We start from the raw sequence: 18,661 nt of genomic DNA on the forward strand, positions 1-18,661 counted from the left end.
GCTAGACCTATGAGTGCAAACATATGGTTTCTGTCCTTCTCTGCCTGGCTTACTTCACTCAGCATGACACCCTCAAGGTCCATCCACTTTCCTACAAATGGCCATATGTCATTCCCTCTCATTGCCATGTAGTACTCCATCGTGAATATATACCACATCTTCTTGATCCATTCATCAGGTGATGGACATTTAGGCTCCTAAATTGAAGTGTTTGTAGGCCTTGAGGCCTGTGCGTGAAGTGCATCAATTTCTTTCTGCCTTTGTGCGGCCCTCTTAAATATGGGATTATAGAAGATTGGGCTGAATGTGGAGATTTCTGGGTTCAGGAATATTCTTTTAGAGCTGCCCAAGTTGAAACCATTTCAGAGTTCCCTCTTCATACTAGATTAGTTGTAGGTACCCGGCTTAGACATTTGCTCTTAAATAAAGAATATTTAGTCCATTTGTTTATTTGCCAAAATTTCTACCATTGATTATAGCTTAAGATTTTATTTGGTGTTAAGAATTTATTTAACAGCCTTTTTTTTTTTATGTTTATTTTTGAGAGAGAGAGAGAGAGAGTGCAAGCAGGGGAGGGGCAGAGAGAGGGAAACGCAGATTCCAGGCTTGGAGCTGTCAGCACAGAGCCCAGTGAAGGGCTCAAACTCATGAATCATGAGGTCATGACCTGACCTCAACCCACTGAGCTACCCAGGTGCCCCAATAGCCTTTTCTATGGAGCAGAGGGAAATACAAAGAAGAAATTTTTTTTTTGTCTCACTAGTCATTGAGGATCCAGGGAGTCTGTGATCTTTCTAACAAATATGTTTTGGGATATTTCTATTTTTCTAGAGGAAGAAGCATTGTTTGACACTACTATTTTATTTTATGGTAATTAAAATCAAAGGGAGTATCTTTGTATTCTAATCTCCCACACAGTGCATGGCACATGGCTTTTCAGTAACTATTTTAAATGAACAGGGTACATTTCTAGTTTCAATGAGTGTAGAATGTAATACCCAGTTTTTGTACAAGTGTGTAAGTAACAATTGCTCAAAGTGATTGGAATGTAACAAATTAAGGGAATTATGAATGAGATCTTGTGTGATTCCGTATGAGGAAGGTCTCTGCATCAGCTCTAGTTGGCAGCATAAAAGACTATACTGGCAAAGTCCAGTTTGCAGTGTTGGGCAGGGCACTAGCTTGTTTTAAATCTTGGAAGTGTTAAATTTCTATACCTATAAATTGGTTTTAACCTTCTGACAGATAACTAGAATTTGGAATGTGAGAAACTCTCTATGTAGCTTATGAATAAACCTTGTGTTCCCTCTCCTCCAGTTTAAAAAATAAAAAAAACAAAAATTTTGAAACTTGCAGGAAAATCACAAATACAGTACAAACAGTATTTTTCCTGAAACTTCCCAACGTAGTGCCCCCAGCACCTTTGTGTATTTCCCACAATGCAACCATCAAACTTAGGATACTAAGAACAATGCATTAATGCCATCTAATCTTCAGAATTACATGTTACACTTGATTGTGATTCCTAATCTCTCTTCTGAAAGAATTCTTAAGTCATTCCTTGACTTTCTTGACCTTGGGAATTTTGCATATTATAGGCCAGTTATTTTGGATAATTTCCCTCAATTTGGTTTTGTCTCATCTTTCCTAATGATTAGATTTAGCTTAATACATTTCTTGGCAAGACTGTCCATTCCCAAAATTTTCATGTAACTTAGACTGCCACGTCTGTGTTTGAATGTCTACCTCTACATTACTCAACGCATCATTTTGAAACTTAGGAGAAAAAACAGCTTAAGAAGCCGTGTTGTCTTCATTAAAATTTAACTGCAAAGAACGATCATTTGATTACTATGCACTTTTGAAAAGTAGTTTCTCTCTGGATTAGAATTTTAAAGAATTTTGTTGTATTTATGCCTGTTTATTTTTTATCATGAATTTGTTTTACTTTGCTCAATTGTAAATTAAGAATTAAAAATTTTTTTGCACATGAGAATCATTTTTTCTTGTTAAGGGTACTGAGTAAGTGAAGATTTTTTTGTAACTGTCACATTAAACAGAATGGAAAAAATGCACGTTTTTCTTGATTGGTGCTTAACAAGTAATTCCAGACTTTGCTATTGCATTTGCTGTTTTGTTTTATTTTTGTTGTTGCTGTTAGTTTATTTTGAGAGAGAGATTGAGAGCATACAGAGTGGGGGCAGAAAGAATGGGAGAGAGAGAATACCAACGTTTTTGTTTTCGTGTTGGCTTCAGTGTAAGTGAAAAGACCAGCCACGGGGTGAGAGGAGATACTTGGAACACAAAACTGACGGAGGGCTTGTATGCGGAGTATACGGAGAACACCTACAGATAAATGTGACGATCTAATAGAAAGCTGGAGGAGAGTGGAACTTTACACAAAAGGGTATGCAGATGGCCGATTAATAAGTGAAAAAGAACTCAACGACAATGAGATAACACCATCCATCTACCAAAATATCTAAAGATTTAAAAGATGGACAGTAGCGAAGGGTTGGCTAAGGTGTGGAACAACTGGAATTCTTACGCACATCTGATAGAAGTATAAATTGGTAGAACAACTTTGGGGAGCCAATATCCATTTAAATCCAACATACACACACCTGTGTCAAGAAATTCTATTCACCTGAAATGAGTGGAAACATGGATATTTAACTCTATTGTAAAGAATCAACATTTAAGGGTGTTTTGAAGTAGATTCCTTTTTGTTTTCGAAGTTAATATATCTCCTGTTTTACATGAAAGTTAATTTTTTTTCTAAGGCAGATTTTTAGTTAAGTCTTTGTGGTCTCCAGCCTTCACTATCATGGAGTCATGGAGGCCCATAATCCACGTAACATTCTGGTCACCGGACTGCTGCGTGTGGCCTGTATGCTTCAGAGTCTGCCCCAAATGGAGCAGAAAGCACTAATTCTTCATAATCTTTTTTTCCTCCTCGTTTTAAAGTTATTTGTGTATAATTCATGGTGTTCTCTTAGGATATTTGGGAAAGAAAGACTTGCAGGGCCAAGGGGAAGTCTTAATGGGTGGATTATGGGAAGGGATAAGGAGAAAATTTATACTATGAGTGACATTTAAATATAAGAAGAAAGAATCCTTGTAGGTCCTAGTCAGAGGAAACATTTTGAGTTATTATACTATGATTTCATAATCATTTCATAAAGTGCTTATTTGAATTAAGTGAGCTCTTATTAAGTTGAAGTTTTGGATTCAGTATACCTGTACAATTGATTTTGTCATTATGTGTTTTCTGCTTTTCTTCTGGGAATGGGCACAGACCACTATGTAATTACATTTTTATTAGGCTAACTGTGGCAAAGAAAGGGTTAGATTTTCAACCAGTTTGCTAAAAAAGTAAATAAAATTTTAAGATGAAAAAACTGAATACTGAAACATTCACATTAATTGAGTTTACTCTTAAAGGTTTGAAAAGGTAACTTATCTAAATGCCTTTTTTTCCCAGCGTAAATAATGTTGCTCGGCTCTCTGAATTTTAGTTTTCTAACCAAATATCTTTTTTCTCATCTTCCTCAAGCATGGGGGGTAAAATACCACCTGCTACTCATAAAACTAAATCTGAAGACCATATCAAGGTAAGTTACGAGTTTCATTTGGATGGTTAGTGATAAAATAGTATGTGAGGTTTCTTAGAAGTGTTTTTAAAGTGCTGCTTTCAAATTACCACTCCTGATTTCCTTAGGATCACTTCGAGATAAGATCTTTGTAAAATTTCTGTTTGGACATCAAGTGTCTGGAATCAGATTTAACACCGAGAATTTGGGGTTGAATGTTCACCATGTTTGGGAATAAATTCTCTGTGTGTGTTACATGCATGATCTGTGAGTGGTAAGCTCTGCTCTGTATGCATTTTGTAATCATCATCATTGTATCATTAGCACCTATGCAGGGTTTTATGCATTGTGGGAACTTAATGTTTTCAAAGTCAATATAAATAAATAAATTATATAAATAAGTAAAATCCATGGTTCTTAAGTATTTATGCCATACCACTTAATAGGTTATTTCTGATTTATGAGTCATGATACTGCGTTAGCATATTTGCCGAAAAGGTGAGTAAGATCAGAAGAAGGTTGACAGTAGCTGAAATTTAGACATGGGGGTGGGTATACTCTTAAGAATGCTTCTTTCAGAATTCTTATTTCTCCTATTTTGTGCTTTTATGTCTAAAATATTTTTCCTCAAGTTTTCTGATTAGCAGTCTTAAGTCGATAAGAAAATTTACTATTTTATTATTTAGAACCTTAAACAAGGTTTATCTTCGGATATGAAATTAGAAGTTCTATCTTTGAACAAGTGATATAAGAGAACTTCAGCAAAAGCCCCCAAAGTAGTTATTCTTTTTTTAGAGGAGTCATTTGTAAGAGTTTAGTAGTTTCTGTTAGGATACTTTTGATAGGATACCTAGATCAGATATTTTGCCATGTGGTAAACATGTATGAAGACAAAATTATATTTGATCTATGTCCCTGCTAAAATATTTTTAACAAAATATTCTGATTTGGGATTCTAATTGGTCTTATTCTCAGTATATGCTAAAGCATCTGACACCTTGCATGTGGTAGGGTCTCAATATTTTGTTACAAGGTAGGGCTTTGATTCCAATTTTTAAGAATTACAAAGAGAAGAAACTTAAATAACTGGTTATATAATTTTACTAATACAGTTGAATTAATAGATCAGGGTGTGCCAACTGTGATCTATTCTCCATGATACACAGCGTCATTAAGTGGAAAGGTCAAAGTGCAGGGCTGTCTTATATATATGCATTGTGAATGTCTAATGGGTATCCCAGAAATCACAGTGGTTACTTACAGAGTGGGAAGGAAATTTGGTTTTCATCATGTGTACTTTGAAATTCTATGAATTCTCATCATTTGTGTATTATAGTTCCATTGATCTTTATTTGAAATCCCAAACTCAAAAACACTTGCAAGTTTGAAGATTTTTATTAAGTTTGTTTGGCAGTAAAGCATAATCTAAACAGATGTGAGACTGTTTATAGTCTTTATCCCACTTATTGTGAATGCAGACTTTGTTTTGCAGAAGTAATATGTTGGTTATGGAGAGTTGTAGACTGCAGTGCCTGTTGAGGGTATAATGTAACTGTGAGATATCCATTTGTATTAGTTTCCTATAATCCAGTATTTTTTTAATTCTAAAACTTGCCTACAAAGTTTGGATGAAGGATTGGACCTATATTTAATTTAAAAAGAGAAATGGAAACGGAAAACTAAAGTTTACCAAAATGGAACAAGAAAAGGGAGCATTAACAGCTGAAATACAGTGGTATAAGTTTTAATAAATTAATGTATATATATTGGGTGTGTTGTTAAATCCTGAAAGTGTCTTTGCCGTCCCTTTGCTAGGAAGAAAAAACTGATACAAAGAAGGCGGAAGAAAACATAAAGACAGATGAACCATCAAGTGAGGAAAGTGATCTAGGTTAGTTTGTATTTGATAACCTCATGATAAGATCCTTTGCTGGTTTTTACTAAATTGACTAAATCAGGGCTAATAGAAATGTAATGTAGCTGAGCTATATATGAAACAAAATTTTTAGTAGTCACTTTAAAAAAATTAAAGATAAAACATGAAATTAATTCAACTAAATATATCTAAACTAACATGTTTAAAGTACTAACATTACAATTTGTAATCAGTATGGAGAAATTAGTGAAATATTTTCTTTTTATCATACAAAGTTTTGAAAATCCAGAGTGTATTTTATCCTTACAGCACATTTCAGTGCAGATGTTAGAGGTTATGTGTTTGTTAGAAATATTTGATCTATATTCAAATTTAATGAAATTTGTAGTTGAAAAAGTTGGGTAACATACCCAAGTTCTACATATATGTAAAAGGTTTTTTTTTGTTTTGTTTTGTTTTTTTAAATAAAAGTATTCCAAGAGCCCCTGAGTGTCTTTGTTGCTTAAGCCTTTGGTTCCGGTCATGATCTCACAGTTTTGTGAGTTTGAGCCCTGCATCAGGCTCTGCTACAGCACAGAGCCTGTTTGGGATTCATTCTCTCTCTCTCTCTCTCTCTCTCTCTCTCCCTCCCTCTCCCTCTCCCTCTCCCTTACCCTCCCCCCATTACACTGTCACTGTCTCAAAAATAAACTTTAAAAAAGTTTTTTTATGTTTTATTTATTTTTAAATTTTTTTTATGTTTTATTTATTTTTGATACAGAGAGAGACAGAGCATGAGAGGGGGGAGGGGCAGAGAGAGGAGGAGACACAGAACCGAAAGCAGGCTCCAGGCTCTGAGCTAGCTGTCAGCACAGAGCCTGACACGGGGCTCGAACCCACGAACGTGAGATCTGACCTGAGCCGAAGCCAGAGGCTTAACCGACTGAGCCACCCAGGCGCCCCTGTTTTATTTATTTTTGAGACAGAGAGAGACTGAGCATGAGTGGGGAGGGGCAGAGGGAGAGGAAGACACAATCAGAAGCCAGCTCCAGGCTCTGAACTGTCAGTACAGAGCCCGATGCAGGGCTCGAATCCACAAATGTGAGATCATGACCTGAGCCGAAGTCGGAGGCTTAACTGACTCAGCCACCCAGGCGCCCCAAAAATAAACTTAAAATTTTTTTAAAGTTTTCCAATTACTGAATCAAGTACCAAAAAATTATTTTCCTATTAGTTGTATTTGCAGACACACTGATAAAACTTGTTCCTTTGAGAAAGGATGATATGCCATGAGTTTGGTTGTTTCTGTTTGGGGTTTTTAGGCTGCAAATGGACAAAAATCTTCCTAAATTTGGAAGTCCTTTGAGACTATAAATATATATCCCAGATACTAAATGGGCAATCTCTTAACCCATAGACTCTAAAAGCTAATGAAGAATATTTGTAATTTTTCAAATTTTGAACCAAGTGGACTTTGGTACTGTTAGAAAAGTCTTGTTTGGAGGCTTAATTTGAAGATCTTTCACTTTTTGTGAAATATCTTTTCTAGTCTTGTAATTTTCTAAAAATTTCCATTACTATAATAATGTCTTAACCAACTCTCCATCCAAAAGTATTTTCTTTTTTTTTTTGTATGAGTTAAGCTGTTTTGTAATTAGACAAAGTGACAAGCTCAGTTACTGTTAAAAATTGACCAAAATTTTTTTGTTTGAGGTAATTCTGACTTCAGGTAGCTAATTTCAGTTTCATTCTCTTTTGACTCTCAATAGGAAACATTAAGTTCACTCTATTTGCTAAAACTGTCTCTTAATGTCCGTTATTTTGAGAAGTTTTTTATATAGAGCAGTTATTTTGTTTTGCTTTGCTGTAACAAATTACAGTTGTCATGAAGTTTATGACAAACCTCTTATTGCCGTTTTGGTTATAGTGCTAGCTTTGGCATTTGAGTCTGCATTAGCAGTGTGCCTTTACTTTAAAAAATAAGTTATTTCATTATGATTTACATCATTATAACTTGTGCCATCTGCATAATATTATTGTTAAACGTTATAGTACACTGATGTGTACAATGAAATATTTGAACAGAATCATTTTGACACTAGGTCAGTGGCGTGTCTATGTTTAATACTAGAAACCACACTTGCCAACATTTCCAGTATAAGGCAGTGATAAACATCTCAGGTGATGGGACAGTTAAAGTGAAATGTAATCTTAACAGAACAGTAAAGAAGTATTTAGTGGGGAGATATTTTACAGTGCATCGGTTTAAATAAATTAGCAAAGTAAAATACTTAGCTTATCAGTTGCAGTAGCCATAGTTCATTAGTTCTTAATAGTTTTATGTGGCTAGTAACTGCTAGAAGGGGTAGCATAGGTCTTATCTGTCATTTTCTTAACTTTGGCAGAAATTGACAATGAGGGTGTGATTGAGCCAGATACTGATGCCCCTCAAGAAATGGGGGATGAAAATGTAGAGGTAAGTCCAGCGGCTTATATTCTGCCTGTAGTAAGGAATGTAAAGACCCCTCCTATTGCAATGACTTTTATGACCTAATTCCGCCAGGAAAAGTACATACTAAATCAATAATCTGACTTAAGGCATTTAGGAAAGCATTTTATTTTAGTACTTAAAATATTTGTGGAAATTCCCATTAATTTAAATCATACTCTCTAATAATTTCTGAAATTTTTATTTGTTGTTTATTTGCTTTTTCAATTTGCATTTGGTTTGACTGCTCTTTAACTTCACCTAACATTTATATTTACAGATGGAGTTACTTATTAATGGAATATCTATTAAATTGTTTCTCAAAGTGGTTTTGTCACAGCAGATACAGTGTTAGCCTAGGTGGTGAAAATTGGTTCTTTGCCGGGGCGGGGGGGGGGGGTTGCAAAAAACTTAGATATTACAGTGGTTAGCGGTCTTCCCAAGGGTCATAACACATATGTCGTGTATCTGTGTGGTATTAAAATGGAGTGGGGGAGTATTAAAAAATGTCTCAAATGGCTGGCTTATTGGGGGTTGACAATGAGAAAAGGCTGGAGTAACACTGAAATATAGCAATTGTGGTTTAGAAGCTTGGTCCATATCCTCACCAACACTTGATACTATCAGATTTCATCTTTGCCAGTCTTATGGTATGAAATGGTATACCCTTGTGGCTTTCTATGTAAGTTTTTCTGATTTCTAAAAAGGTTGAGCATATTCTAATGTTTGCATTCACATGTATTTCTGGTCCTGACTTTTCCCGTTTTTCTTCTGGTTTGCCTTTTTCATATTGATTTATAGTTCATTTTATATTCTAGAGACTAGCAATTTGTTATTTACATGTGCTCCATTTTTTTATGCTATTTTGTGGTTTGTCTTTTTTTATGTTTTAATAAGTAGAATCTTTTCAGTTCTCTTAAGTTGATAATTCTTTTATATATCCTGTTTTATTATCTCAAGGTTTTAATTGCTGTAATATATTTTTACATTTTGAAAATTTTGTTAACCTTTCACTTTTAATCTACCTGTCAGCACTATTAAAGAATTCCTTTCCCCACCAGTGCCAACATACTCTGTTTCATGTAACATGTGAGCCACTGTGATGCTCTGTTCTCCTTATTTATTTCTGTGTGCTAATGACACATTATCTTACTTCAGTTTTATATTAAGTCTTGTTATCTAGTAGGACAAGGACCTCCTACAATTTAGGAGTATTTTGGCTGTTTTGTTGGCCTTTTTTTTTCCATATAAATTTCAGAATATTATCAAGTGTAGTCTCCTTCCCCCTCGACCTCCCCACCTCACCGTTAGAATTACATTAAATCTAAATCAAGTTAGGGAGACGTTACAGCTCACTATTGAGATTAACTACCCATGATTCTATACTTGTCTAATTTTTTAGGTCTTTTCTAATGTTTTTAAGTACTTTTTTTTTTTTTTTTTTTTTTTAGCATTTCTCCATAAAGCAGTGTGCATCTTTAAGAATGAAAATAGGTACTTTTTGTCACTGTTTGTAAAAGGAATTTTTAAAATTACCTATTTCTTTTTATTGATGTTGTGTCACTTTGAGATATCTAGGTTTATAATATTTTATTTGTGCTACTTGGGATATATTGAGCATTAAAAATTTTTTTAAAGCTTATATTTTTGAGAGGAGGTGGGAGGATGAGCGGGGGAGGGGCAGAGAGCAAGGGAGACACAGAATCTGAAGCAGGCACCCAGCTGTGAGCTGTCTGCACAGAGCCCCACATGGGACTTGAACTCGTGAACCGAGAGATCACTAGCTGTGCTGAAGTTGGACACGAACAGTCGACTGGGCCACCCAGGGGCCCTTATTGGGCATTTTAAATTCTAGGGTTAACTTTTAGCTCTACAACATTTAGCTAATATCTTCACATATTGCCTCTTCCCCATTCTCTTTACTGTCATTCTGGAGCCCTAGTGAGATATGTTTTAGATGTTTTCACTATTAAATTCCATGTCTTTATCACTGCTGAATAATGATGTATGCTGTTGATGGTCGAGTTTGAGTGCTTGTGTTTTTTTCATCTTTCATGTTTTGCTTTGATTTAAAGTACACTTGGTTATTTATACGTCACTTTTTCCTTACTCATTTTCAAAACGTGCCTCTTTTTTAAAGCACATTAAAATCTTTGTCAAGCTCTTGCCTCATTTTTTTATTTTTCCTGACTCTTGCTCATTTATTTATGGATGGTGTGTGTATGTGTGTTTTTTGTTTTTTGTATGTGTGTATTTTGACTGCATGTGCTTGTGTGTTGGTATTTTGGCCATGAATTCTTTGACATTTCACCTGTGGAGAAGTTTTTGAGGCCTGGATAGAAGGTGTATTCCTCCCAAGAGGGAAGTGTTTGCTTCCATCAAGACTGAATTGGAACTACTAGGCCAAGGACCACTTTAAAATCTCAGCATTTTGTTGTTGTTGTTGTATGTGTAACTATACAAGTAATGTGAATTCCACCAGAAACTCTAGCTTATCATTATAAGTTTACAGGGGTGATTTTTTTTCCTTTCTACTTGGCTTTTCCTCTCATTGGGACCGATTTATTTTTGGTTTGCAGTTCTTGCAGGTATAGGCATTTGGGTGGGATTCCAGATTTTTTGGAGGGTGTCTGATTAGACGACGTGTGTTCGCTTCACCTGAATCTAGATTTTCTTTCATGTGTCCTGCACCACAATCAAAAACAGAATTATTAGGTCACCAGGTTTGACACCTCCTGAATGGGTGAAAGCAGATGGAGCGCTTGGCTGCCTTACTGGATTTCAAGTCTTCACTTAGTCTTGTTCTTTGAGAATTTCTACATTCTTAGGTCAAAGATGACTTTTTCATTTATTCAGGATTTCATGTGTACCGTGTTGCCATAAAAAGTTTTGTTGTTTTTTTTTTAATTATTCTGGATTTGTAGGATGACTTATCTGGTAACGTGTCTGTTCTTTTTGTTGTTTATTTTAAAAAGATTTCTAAACTTGTAGGAATTTTTGTTGGGATGACTTTGAATTTATTGAGTAACTTGGTAGGTTGAAGTATTAAAAAAAAATTTTCTTGGGGCACATGGGTGGCTCAGTCAGTTAAGTGTCTGGCTCATGATCACAGCTCGGGTCTTAATTTCAGTGTTGTGAGTTCAAGCCCCATATTGGGCCTCACACTTGGTGTGTAACCTACTTAAAATTTTTTCCCTCGTGAATGTAGTATATATACATCTTGTGTTTAATAGAATTTTACTTTTCCTCCCCTTGAAAGTCTTACATGTTTTTAGAATTGTGTCTTGTTCTGTCTAGTTTTATAACTGACTTTTGCTGATACAGAGGAGCTCTTGGTTTTTTTATGTCATTTCTGTGTTTCTAAGGACTTTATTGAATTGTCTTAGTAGATCTAACAAACTCAGTCTTTTGCGTCTTACAGTTACATTTGAAGACAGCTGGGTGTTTCCTTCCAATTCTTAAACCTGTCAAGTCATTTTCTTAATGACCTAGCCGGCAGCAGTATTATTTTACACAGTGGTTAATGATGGAATGAATCTTTTTGACTTTTTTTAAAGAAACAACTGCTGAACTTTCCATTTAGATACGATGTTTGCTCTAAGTTTTTGTTGCTGATGATCATTGTACTTTCAACATCTTGTATAGTATTCTGTACAGTATAGGTACTCTGTAAATCTTTGTTGGAACAAAAGAATGAGACATTTCACTTAAAAAACAGAAATTAGTTTTAGATACATCTTTATGAGGAGATTGAGTTTTAGTATTTGTGAATAACTAGAAAGGCAGGAACATCCTGCTTAGGTTGGTTGGGTTGGAGGGAAGCAAAGGGCGTGTCTAAAGTAAAGGTGTAGGGAGTGAAATTTACTGTTCAGTGTGAAGGATTAAAGCTCATCCTGTGTGATTTCTTACTAATCACTTACCATAGTTATCCTCTTTGCTCCCTGGAAACAAGAGAAGAATGAGTGAAAATGAGGGTTGTGTGTACCCCACCCCTAAGAAAGCCAGGCTGCTTCCCGCTCTGCTTTCTCTGTTACTTCTAAGTTGACCTACGATTTCCCCCTAGATAACCGAGGAAATGATGGATCAGGCAAATGATAAAAAAGTGGCTGCCATTGATGCCCTAAATGATGGTGAGTGATTTTTTTCCTCTTTGTTATATTTCTGTGGTAGTTTGAATATTCTCTTTTTTCCTGCAGCAACTGTAAAATAGTGGAAAAGTGGAAGGGAACTTAAATTTGTTGAGTATCTTACACTGGAGAAGAAAGTAAGTGTCCTCTTCTCTACCGGCCCCTTCCCCTTGGGAAGGGTGAAATCACTCCGGGTCAGCTGCCTTGCCTCAGGGCATGGGTGCATCTTGCTGTGACTCCAGGACTCTTTCCCAGCTATATCCTTGTGTTTCTACACCGAGAAGAGGCAAAGTCCTTCAAACAAAATGAAAGAAAAAGGTAGTAGGATTAGAACAGTGGCTCTTAACACAGCAACACCCTTGGCACATGGTGTCCGCAGCCATAACATTCTTATCCTAATCTTTGCATGTTAGATGCTCTTCAGAAAATCCTTTCAAAGTGGGAGAGTGCTGGTAGTAGTAGGCATAATGTTTAATCAGTTATAATTTATACGAACAAGTCGTTTCTTGGGTGCTACGCAGAGCCTCCCTAGCTGTGTGGGAGTGTGCCGCGGTGTCGTCAGGGGCGAGCTGTGCTGCCTGTTGCTGCAGCCCATTTGGACTTCAGCTGTGCAGTTAGAAGAGGCCGAAAGTGTTGGAAGTTTAGTGTTGATTGCTATTTCAAGTTGGCAAATGGATTCGCTTTCTTTTTTTGTAGTCTCACCACCTTCTTAGTTGAGGTCATTTTCACATGTTTATTATGCCCTTGTATTAGCCTCAGTAATTTGCCTACCTGAAGTGTCTAGTTCCTTTATTGTTTTCTTTTCACTGTCTCTAGATTATTCTGTTAGAACCACCTTCTATTTCCACACATTCCCTCACTTGTAAACCTTTGACTAGCTTTTTGCACACTTTTTGAAGATCTTCATCATAGTATTGGATCTGCTAGAGTCAGATCCCATATTTTGCCTTCCCAGCCTTGTTCTCTTCTTTTGGATATTAACCTTGCATTACAGCTAGACCTTGCTGTCCTAGAATATTCCTACACTTGTGCTCTGTTGCTTCTCTCTAAAGCTCTTTTATCTATTTCTGCTTTTAATTCATACCCATCAGTTGATCTCAGCCACTTCTCTTCCTGACTACTCCTTTTCCACACTAATCTTTTAATTTTACTACTACCTAATATGTCTATTTATCCAGCATTTATTTTGTGCTTTCTACCTACCTGGCAGTTTTATTATTTTAATGTGCATTATTTCATTAATACCTCATACTACTCCCATTTTACACGTTAATTATCCGAGGGCTTAGAAGCATTTTGACTTGTGCAGGATCTTACTGTGCCGGGATACCAATTCATTTATTATTTTTGTCACTTAATTTGGCATGCTGTTTTATATTTCTTAAATTTGTTTTCTTATTATTGCCTTAGCAATTTTTAATAAAATGAAGCTGCTGCCACTCTCTGATAACTTATGTGCTTGTTTTTCCACATTTCTTTCCAAGCTGTATTCATGTGTAAATTTAACTTAGTTCTAGCTTTAGGATAAATGTAGTATATCTTAGAAGGATAAAACATTAGTATTCTAAGCCTGGGATTGTAGATTCAGGCCCTACCTGAGGCTGGAGAGACAGAAGTATAATTAAACACTGAATTTAGGAAGCCAAAGTACCTGGTTTTGAATCCCAGTTCTGGTACTTACTAGCTAGGCAAACTTAGAGAAATTTACTCTTTGTCTCTGCTTCTGTTTCCTCCATTGTGTGATAAGGGTAATGTATCTATATATAGTATATTGAGGAATAAATGAATAAATATGTGTAATGTGTCTAAGATGGTATCTAGTACCATTCTTATTAAGGTACTGTTTTGCTTTTTTTTTTTTAATGTTTATTCATTTTTGAGAGAGAAAGCATGAGCAGGGGAGGGGTTGGGGGAGGCATAGGGTCCAAAATGGGCTCTGAGTTAATAGCAGTGAGCCTGATGCAGGGCTCAAACTCATGAGCTGTGAGATCATTACCTGAGCTGAAGTCTGGACATACAACAGACTAAGCCACCCAGGTGCCATGGTACTGGTATTTATAAAGTGTCAGTATTCTTACTGAATTTAAAACCTTAGTAAATGTTTCTAGCTATTGCATTATTAGTTATGTTACTATTATTATGTTTTTGCAGTTTAGTATATTTATTTAACGCTTAGCATGTTTTAGGCAGTGTTTTAATTTATTTTTTTAATGTTTATTTTTGAGAGAGTCGGCACAGGCTGGGGAAGGACAGAGAGAGGGAGATCGAAAATCTGAAGCAGGCTCTGCACTGTCAGTGCAAAGCGTTATGGGGGGCTTGGACCCACCAGCCTTGATATACGACCTGAGCCGTAGTCCGGTGTTCAACTGAGTGAGCCATCCAGGTACCCCTCTAGGCAGTGTTTTTTGTTTTTGTTTTTGTTTTTTTAATAAAAAATTCTTACTCATTTTGAGAGACTTAGGGCGAGCAGGGGAGGGGCAGAGAGAGAAGGAGACACAGAATCCGAAGCGGGTTCCAGGCTCTGAGCTGTCAACATAGAGCCCAACACGGCTTGAACTCATAAACCAAGAGATCATGACCTGAGTCAGGTGCTCAACTGACTGAGCCACCCAGGCGCCCTAGGCAGTGTTTTAAATGCTGGGTATACAGTGAGAAAAACAAAAGCGACCATGTTTTTTTCTTGTGGACCTCATGTATTACTGGGGAACAAAAGTTTTAATTTAATGTTAGGTGGTAACAGGCACAATGAAGAAAAATAGAGCTGAGTAAAAAAAATAGTCACTGGTGGAAGATATATTTTGTCAAGGGTGGTCAGAAAAGCATATGATGAAGTGAGCAAGCTATGTGAGGAAAAGCCTTTGAGACCGAGGGAAAGAACAAGTACAGGGGCTAACTGGGAGGGCATAGCAGAAAGACCTTGTAACTGGGGTTGGAGTGCGTGAAGGGGTAAGAATGCAGATAGAGTTGAGGTCATAGAAGCACTTTGGAGTAGTGGGGGATGGGTGGTGGAAGGTGGTGAGCAAGATAGATCACTAAAGAACTTAGATAATGCTAAGGACTTAATTTTATCCTTAGGATGTGGGAAACTCTTGAGGTATTTGGGGGTAGGTTTCTTTGTTTTTGAGTAGGAGAGCTTCATTGTGAGATGTACTTACTTTTGTGGGGTTTTTTTGTTTTTTAATTTTTTTTAATGTTTTTTATTTATTTTTGAGAGACAGAGAAAGACAGTGCGTGCAGGGGAGGGTCAGAGAAAGGAGGAGACACAGAATCGGAAGCAGGCTCCAGGCTCTGAGCTAGCTGTCAGCACGGAGCCTGACGAACCGTAGATCATGACCTGAGCCAAAGTCGACGCTTAACCGAATGAGCCACCCAGGTGCCCCTGTATTTACTTTTGAAAAGAATTATTCTTGCTTTTTTATGTGGATCAGATTATAGAGGCAAATAAGGGTATGTTCACTGCAGAAGAAGAAGCCAAAACATGAGTTGATGTGCCAGAGATCTACTAAGAAAATATCTTAAGAGGAAAAATAGAGGGGGAGCAGGGAGAGTCAGAGGAGTCTGGAAGGCAGTGAGAATGTCGTCTAAGTCTTTATCCCTGTGTAGGAGAGAAACACAATCCTCTATGGGTGTGTTTCTAAAAACCAAAGCTAAAGTTGCCCAATAGAGGAGTTAACAGTCTCACAATAATGGGCCACTCTTGGTATTCTTGCTGTTATGTAGCCAGTAGCATTAGCTGGGAGCAGCTAATCAAGTGTAGCCTTGAGCACAGAAGGTGAGGTTCTCAATCGGTTAGGCTCCTCACGACAGGTCTAAAGTGCATTGTCATGGTCAAATGGAAGGAATGCAAGAAATTAAGTTATATTTTATAATCCAGGTGGCTAATGATGATGACTTGGATTCGAGCAAAGGGTCTCAGACTTTCCTCTGGTTATAGTTGGTTATAGTGTCCTTACTGTCTTGACTTGAAGAGACCATTTAGGCCAAAGGAAATGGCTAGGAGTTTCATTTATAATGTAATGAGGTCCAAATAATTTAATAATAAGTGTCATAATAAGTTAGTAATGTAAAATAGTATACATAAATTGAAAAAAATAACCTTATGTAATCATACTTGTTTTCTAATAAGCTATGTATATATTTGGGCATTAAACAGCTTTTCAGATTCTGGAATTATATTGAACACTACCACCCTCATTTCCTGTTCTACATCTATTTTTCTACAGTTCTTACCTTTTTGTCATAGCAATGAGTAAAAATAGTTTTAGATTGGCGAGTTGAGAATGACTCCATAGATTTGGGGTGTGAAGTAGATCACGACTTAGCCAAACTACAGCCTCCTGTTTTTCTAAAAATGTAGTGGAACAACACAGCTACACGTATTTGTTTATGTGTTATCTCTGGCTGCTTCCCCACTACAGGAGCAGAGTGAATAGTTAACTATTTTATGGGCTACAAAGTCTAAAGTAATTTTTATGTGGCCCTTTCCAGAAAAGTTTGCTGACCTCTAAACTAGATTAAGTAGAAGATAATATAAGGATGAGAAGTAGATTTTAGAGATGGGGTCGGAATTCAGAGTTCAGCTTTGAATGTGGTTGGTGTGAATTACTTGTTTACTACACCTCCAAGTGTACTGATTTGTAACAGACATCTGCAGTAATAACTAACTAGTAAGACTCCACATTCTTCTGCATTATTTAGGAGTTCTGTTAAAGTCCTTTCTTTACACAGTTACTAGTTGCGTAAATGTATTTTGCAAAGTGAACTGTGACATTTACTTTAAAATTGTGTGTTTGTCTCGCCTCCCCGTGTTTCCTATGTCCAATAATTAAACTTTGTGCAAAGAACTATTCTAACTGTATAGTATGTTTTATGTGTTGAATGACTTCACTGAAGGCCCTGATACACAAAGAAACTATGAGAATAGGATATACAGTAAATGAATTTAAGATGTGAGTTACGGCCTTTCATGAATTCCGGTTTTCTTGAATTTTTATATCATTCCTGTGAATTCAAATAGTATATATTTTTAAAATCAGCCCTGTAAATTTACTATGAGTACTTTGTAAGTTTAATTTTATCTTTTTGTTAACTAAAAAAAAAAAATAATGACTCCTACTAAGAATACAGTATTCCACTGTTATGTGACCCAAAATTGTCTCTATTTTGAGTGATTTGCAGTATAGGTGTGGTAAGGCTTGCTTTGAAAAGCCATTTTTGTAGATTAATTTAGAAACGAACCTTTTGTTTGCTGCACAAAAAAATGTGGATAAGGGGTCAACAGTTTTTGTTAATATTTTTTATTCTTATTTCTCAACTTGTTTTACTTTAGGAGAACTACAGAAAGCCATTGACTTGTTCACAGATGCCATCAAGCTGAATCCTCGCTTGGCTATTCTATATGCCAAGAGAGCCAGGTAAGAGGTCTAAACAAACAAAAAAAAAGCATCCCCTGATGAGTAATTTCTGCTCATTTATTTAAATAGAATTGCTTCTGTGACAATTCCAAAGGTGTTATTGTAGATGAATACTTTTTTTTTTTAATGTTTGTTTTAAGAGAGAGAGCATGCCCATGAGCAGGGGAAGGGCAGGGAGAGGGAGAGAGAGAATCCTAAGCAGACTTCATTCTCAGCGTGGGGCTCAATCTCACAACTGTGAGATCATGACTTGAACTAAAATCAAGAGTCAGATGGTCGACTGAACCATCCATACACCCTAAAACAAATACTTTTTAACGTTACACTTATTTTTTAGTGTCTTCATCAAATTACAGAAGCCAAATGCTGCCATCCGAGACTGTGACAGAGCTATTGAAATAAATCCTGATTCAGCTCAGCCTTACAAGTGGCGAGGGAAAGCACACAGGTAAATAATGGAATTTTACTGTTTTCAGAACTTCTAAAATTTAAATCTGATGTTTTAATATACCTTTAAAGCAAAACGAAATTGCCTAAGGATTTAATTTCAAGGTAATATGTGCTGGATATGAAGAAATGAGGAAATTTAAGGAACAAATAAGAAAATAAAAATTATTCTTATTTTTTCAAAGAAAACTATTGCTTTACAGGTTTTGACCACATACAGTCAAATTTACGGTAAGGATCAAAATTACTTCTAAAAAAGAGCACAGCCTTACAGGTTTTATTTTAGTTCTACATTTTGTTTGTGTAACCTAACATTAAACAATTCCTATGTTGTAGAAGGAATTTCTTGGCCTCAAACTACTTTAGTTACTTCTGGGTCACCTGAAAATCAGAAAAAGGGGAAAATAAAGATATAAATTTATCCTAGATTAGTCATCATTTCCTGGAAGCAAAACTTAATGTTACACAAGTGCGTATTCGTGGCTTGGAGATGAGGTGTTCAATGACATTTACTTATATCTCATGTGGATTAGAAAGGCTGTGTGCTCCAAGTGTAGACGGAAATGAAAACGCATGTGCAGGGGCAACTGTATGAAGTTGCTCAGAAAAACGTAGCTGTGGTGGTTACGAGGATGCGTGTCAGAGACGGATTAGAATTCACGCTCTGGGAGTCCGAAATCCTGTGTTGCTGTTGATCCTCTTGAGACCCCAGTAACCCTGGAGGGTTTCTTTGCCTT

At 36.3% G+C, this 18,661-nt stretch overlaps 1 protein-coding gene across 2 annotated transcripts in view; it reads left to right on the plus strand.

Moving 5' to 3' along the window:
* The window catches only part of ST13 (ST13 Hsp70 interacting protein), a 33,241-nt gene that overhangs the window by 2,698 nt on the left and 11,882 nt on the right, over nt 1-18,661 (plus strand). Inside the window, exons 1-7 of one of the 2 annotated variants that reach the window (XM_029955754.1) lie at nt 2,254-2,407; nt 3,557-3,614; nt 5,409-5,484; nt 7,854-7,924; nt 12,000-12,066; nt 17,393-17,477; nt 17,815-17,925. In XM_029955754.1, the coding sequence (XP_029811614.1) occupies nt 2,325-2,407; nt 3,557-3,614; nt 5,409-5,484; nt 7,854-7,924; nt 12,000-12,066; nt 17,393-17,477; nt 17,815-17,925 (551 nt within the window). In that variant the 5' untranslated portion in view covers nt 2,254-2,324. Of the gene's footprint in view, nt 1-2,253; nt 2,408-3,556; nt 3,615-5,408; nt 5,485-7,853; nt 7,925-11,999; nt 12,067-17,392; nt 17,478-17,814; nt 17,926-18,661 lie in introns of those variants that run through there. The other variant, XM_029955753.1, reaches the window with a different exon arrangement.

This window comes from Suricata suricatta, chromosome 10, assembly GCF_006229205.1.
Source record: "Suricata suricatta isolate VVHF042 chromosome 10, meerkat_22Aug2017_6uvM2_HiC, whole genome shotgun sequence".
In the NCBI taxonomy this organism is placed as follows: Eukaryota; Metazoa; Chordata; class Mammalia; order Carnivora; family Herpestidae; genus Suricata; species Suricata suricatta.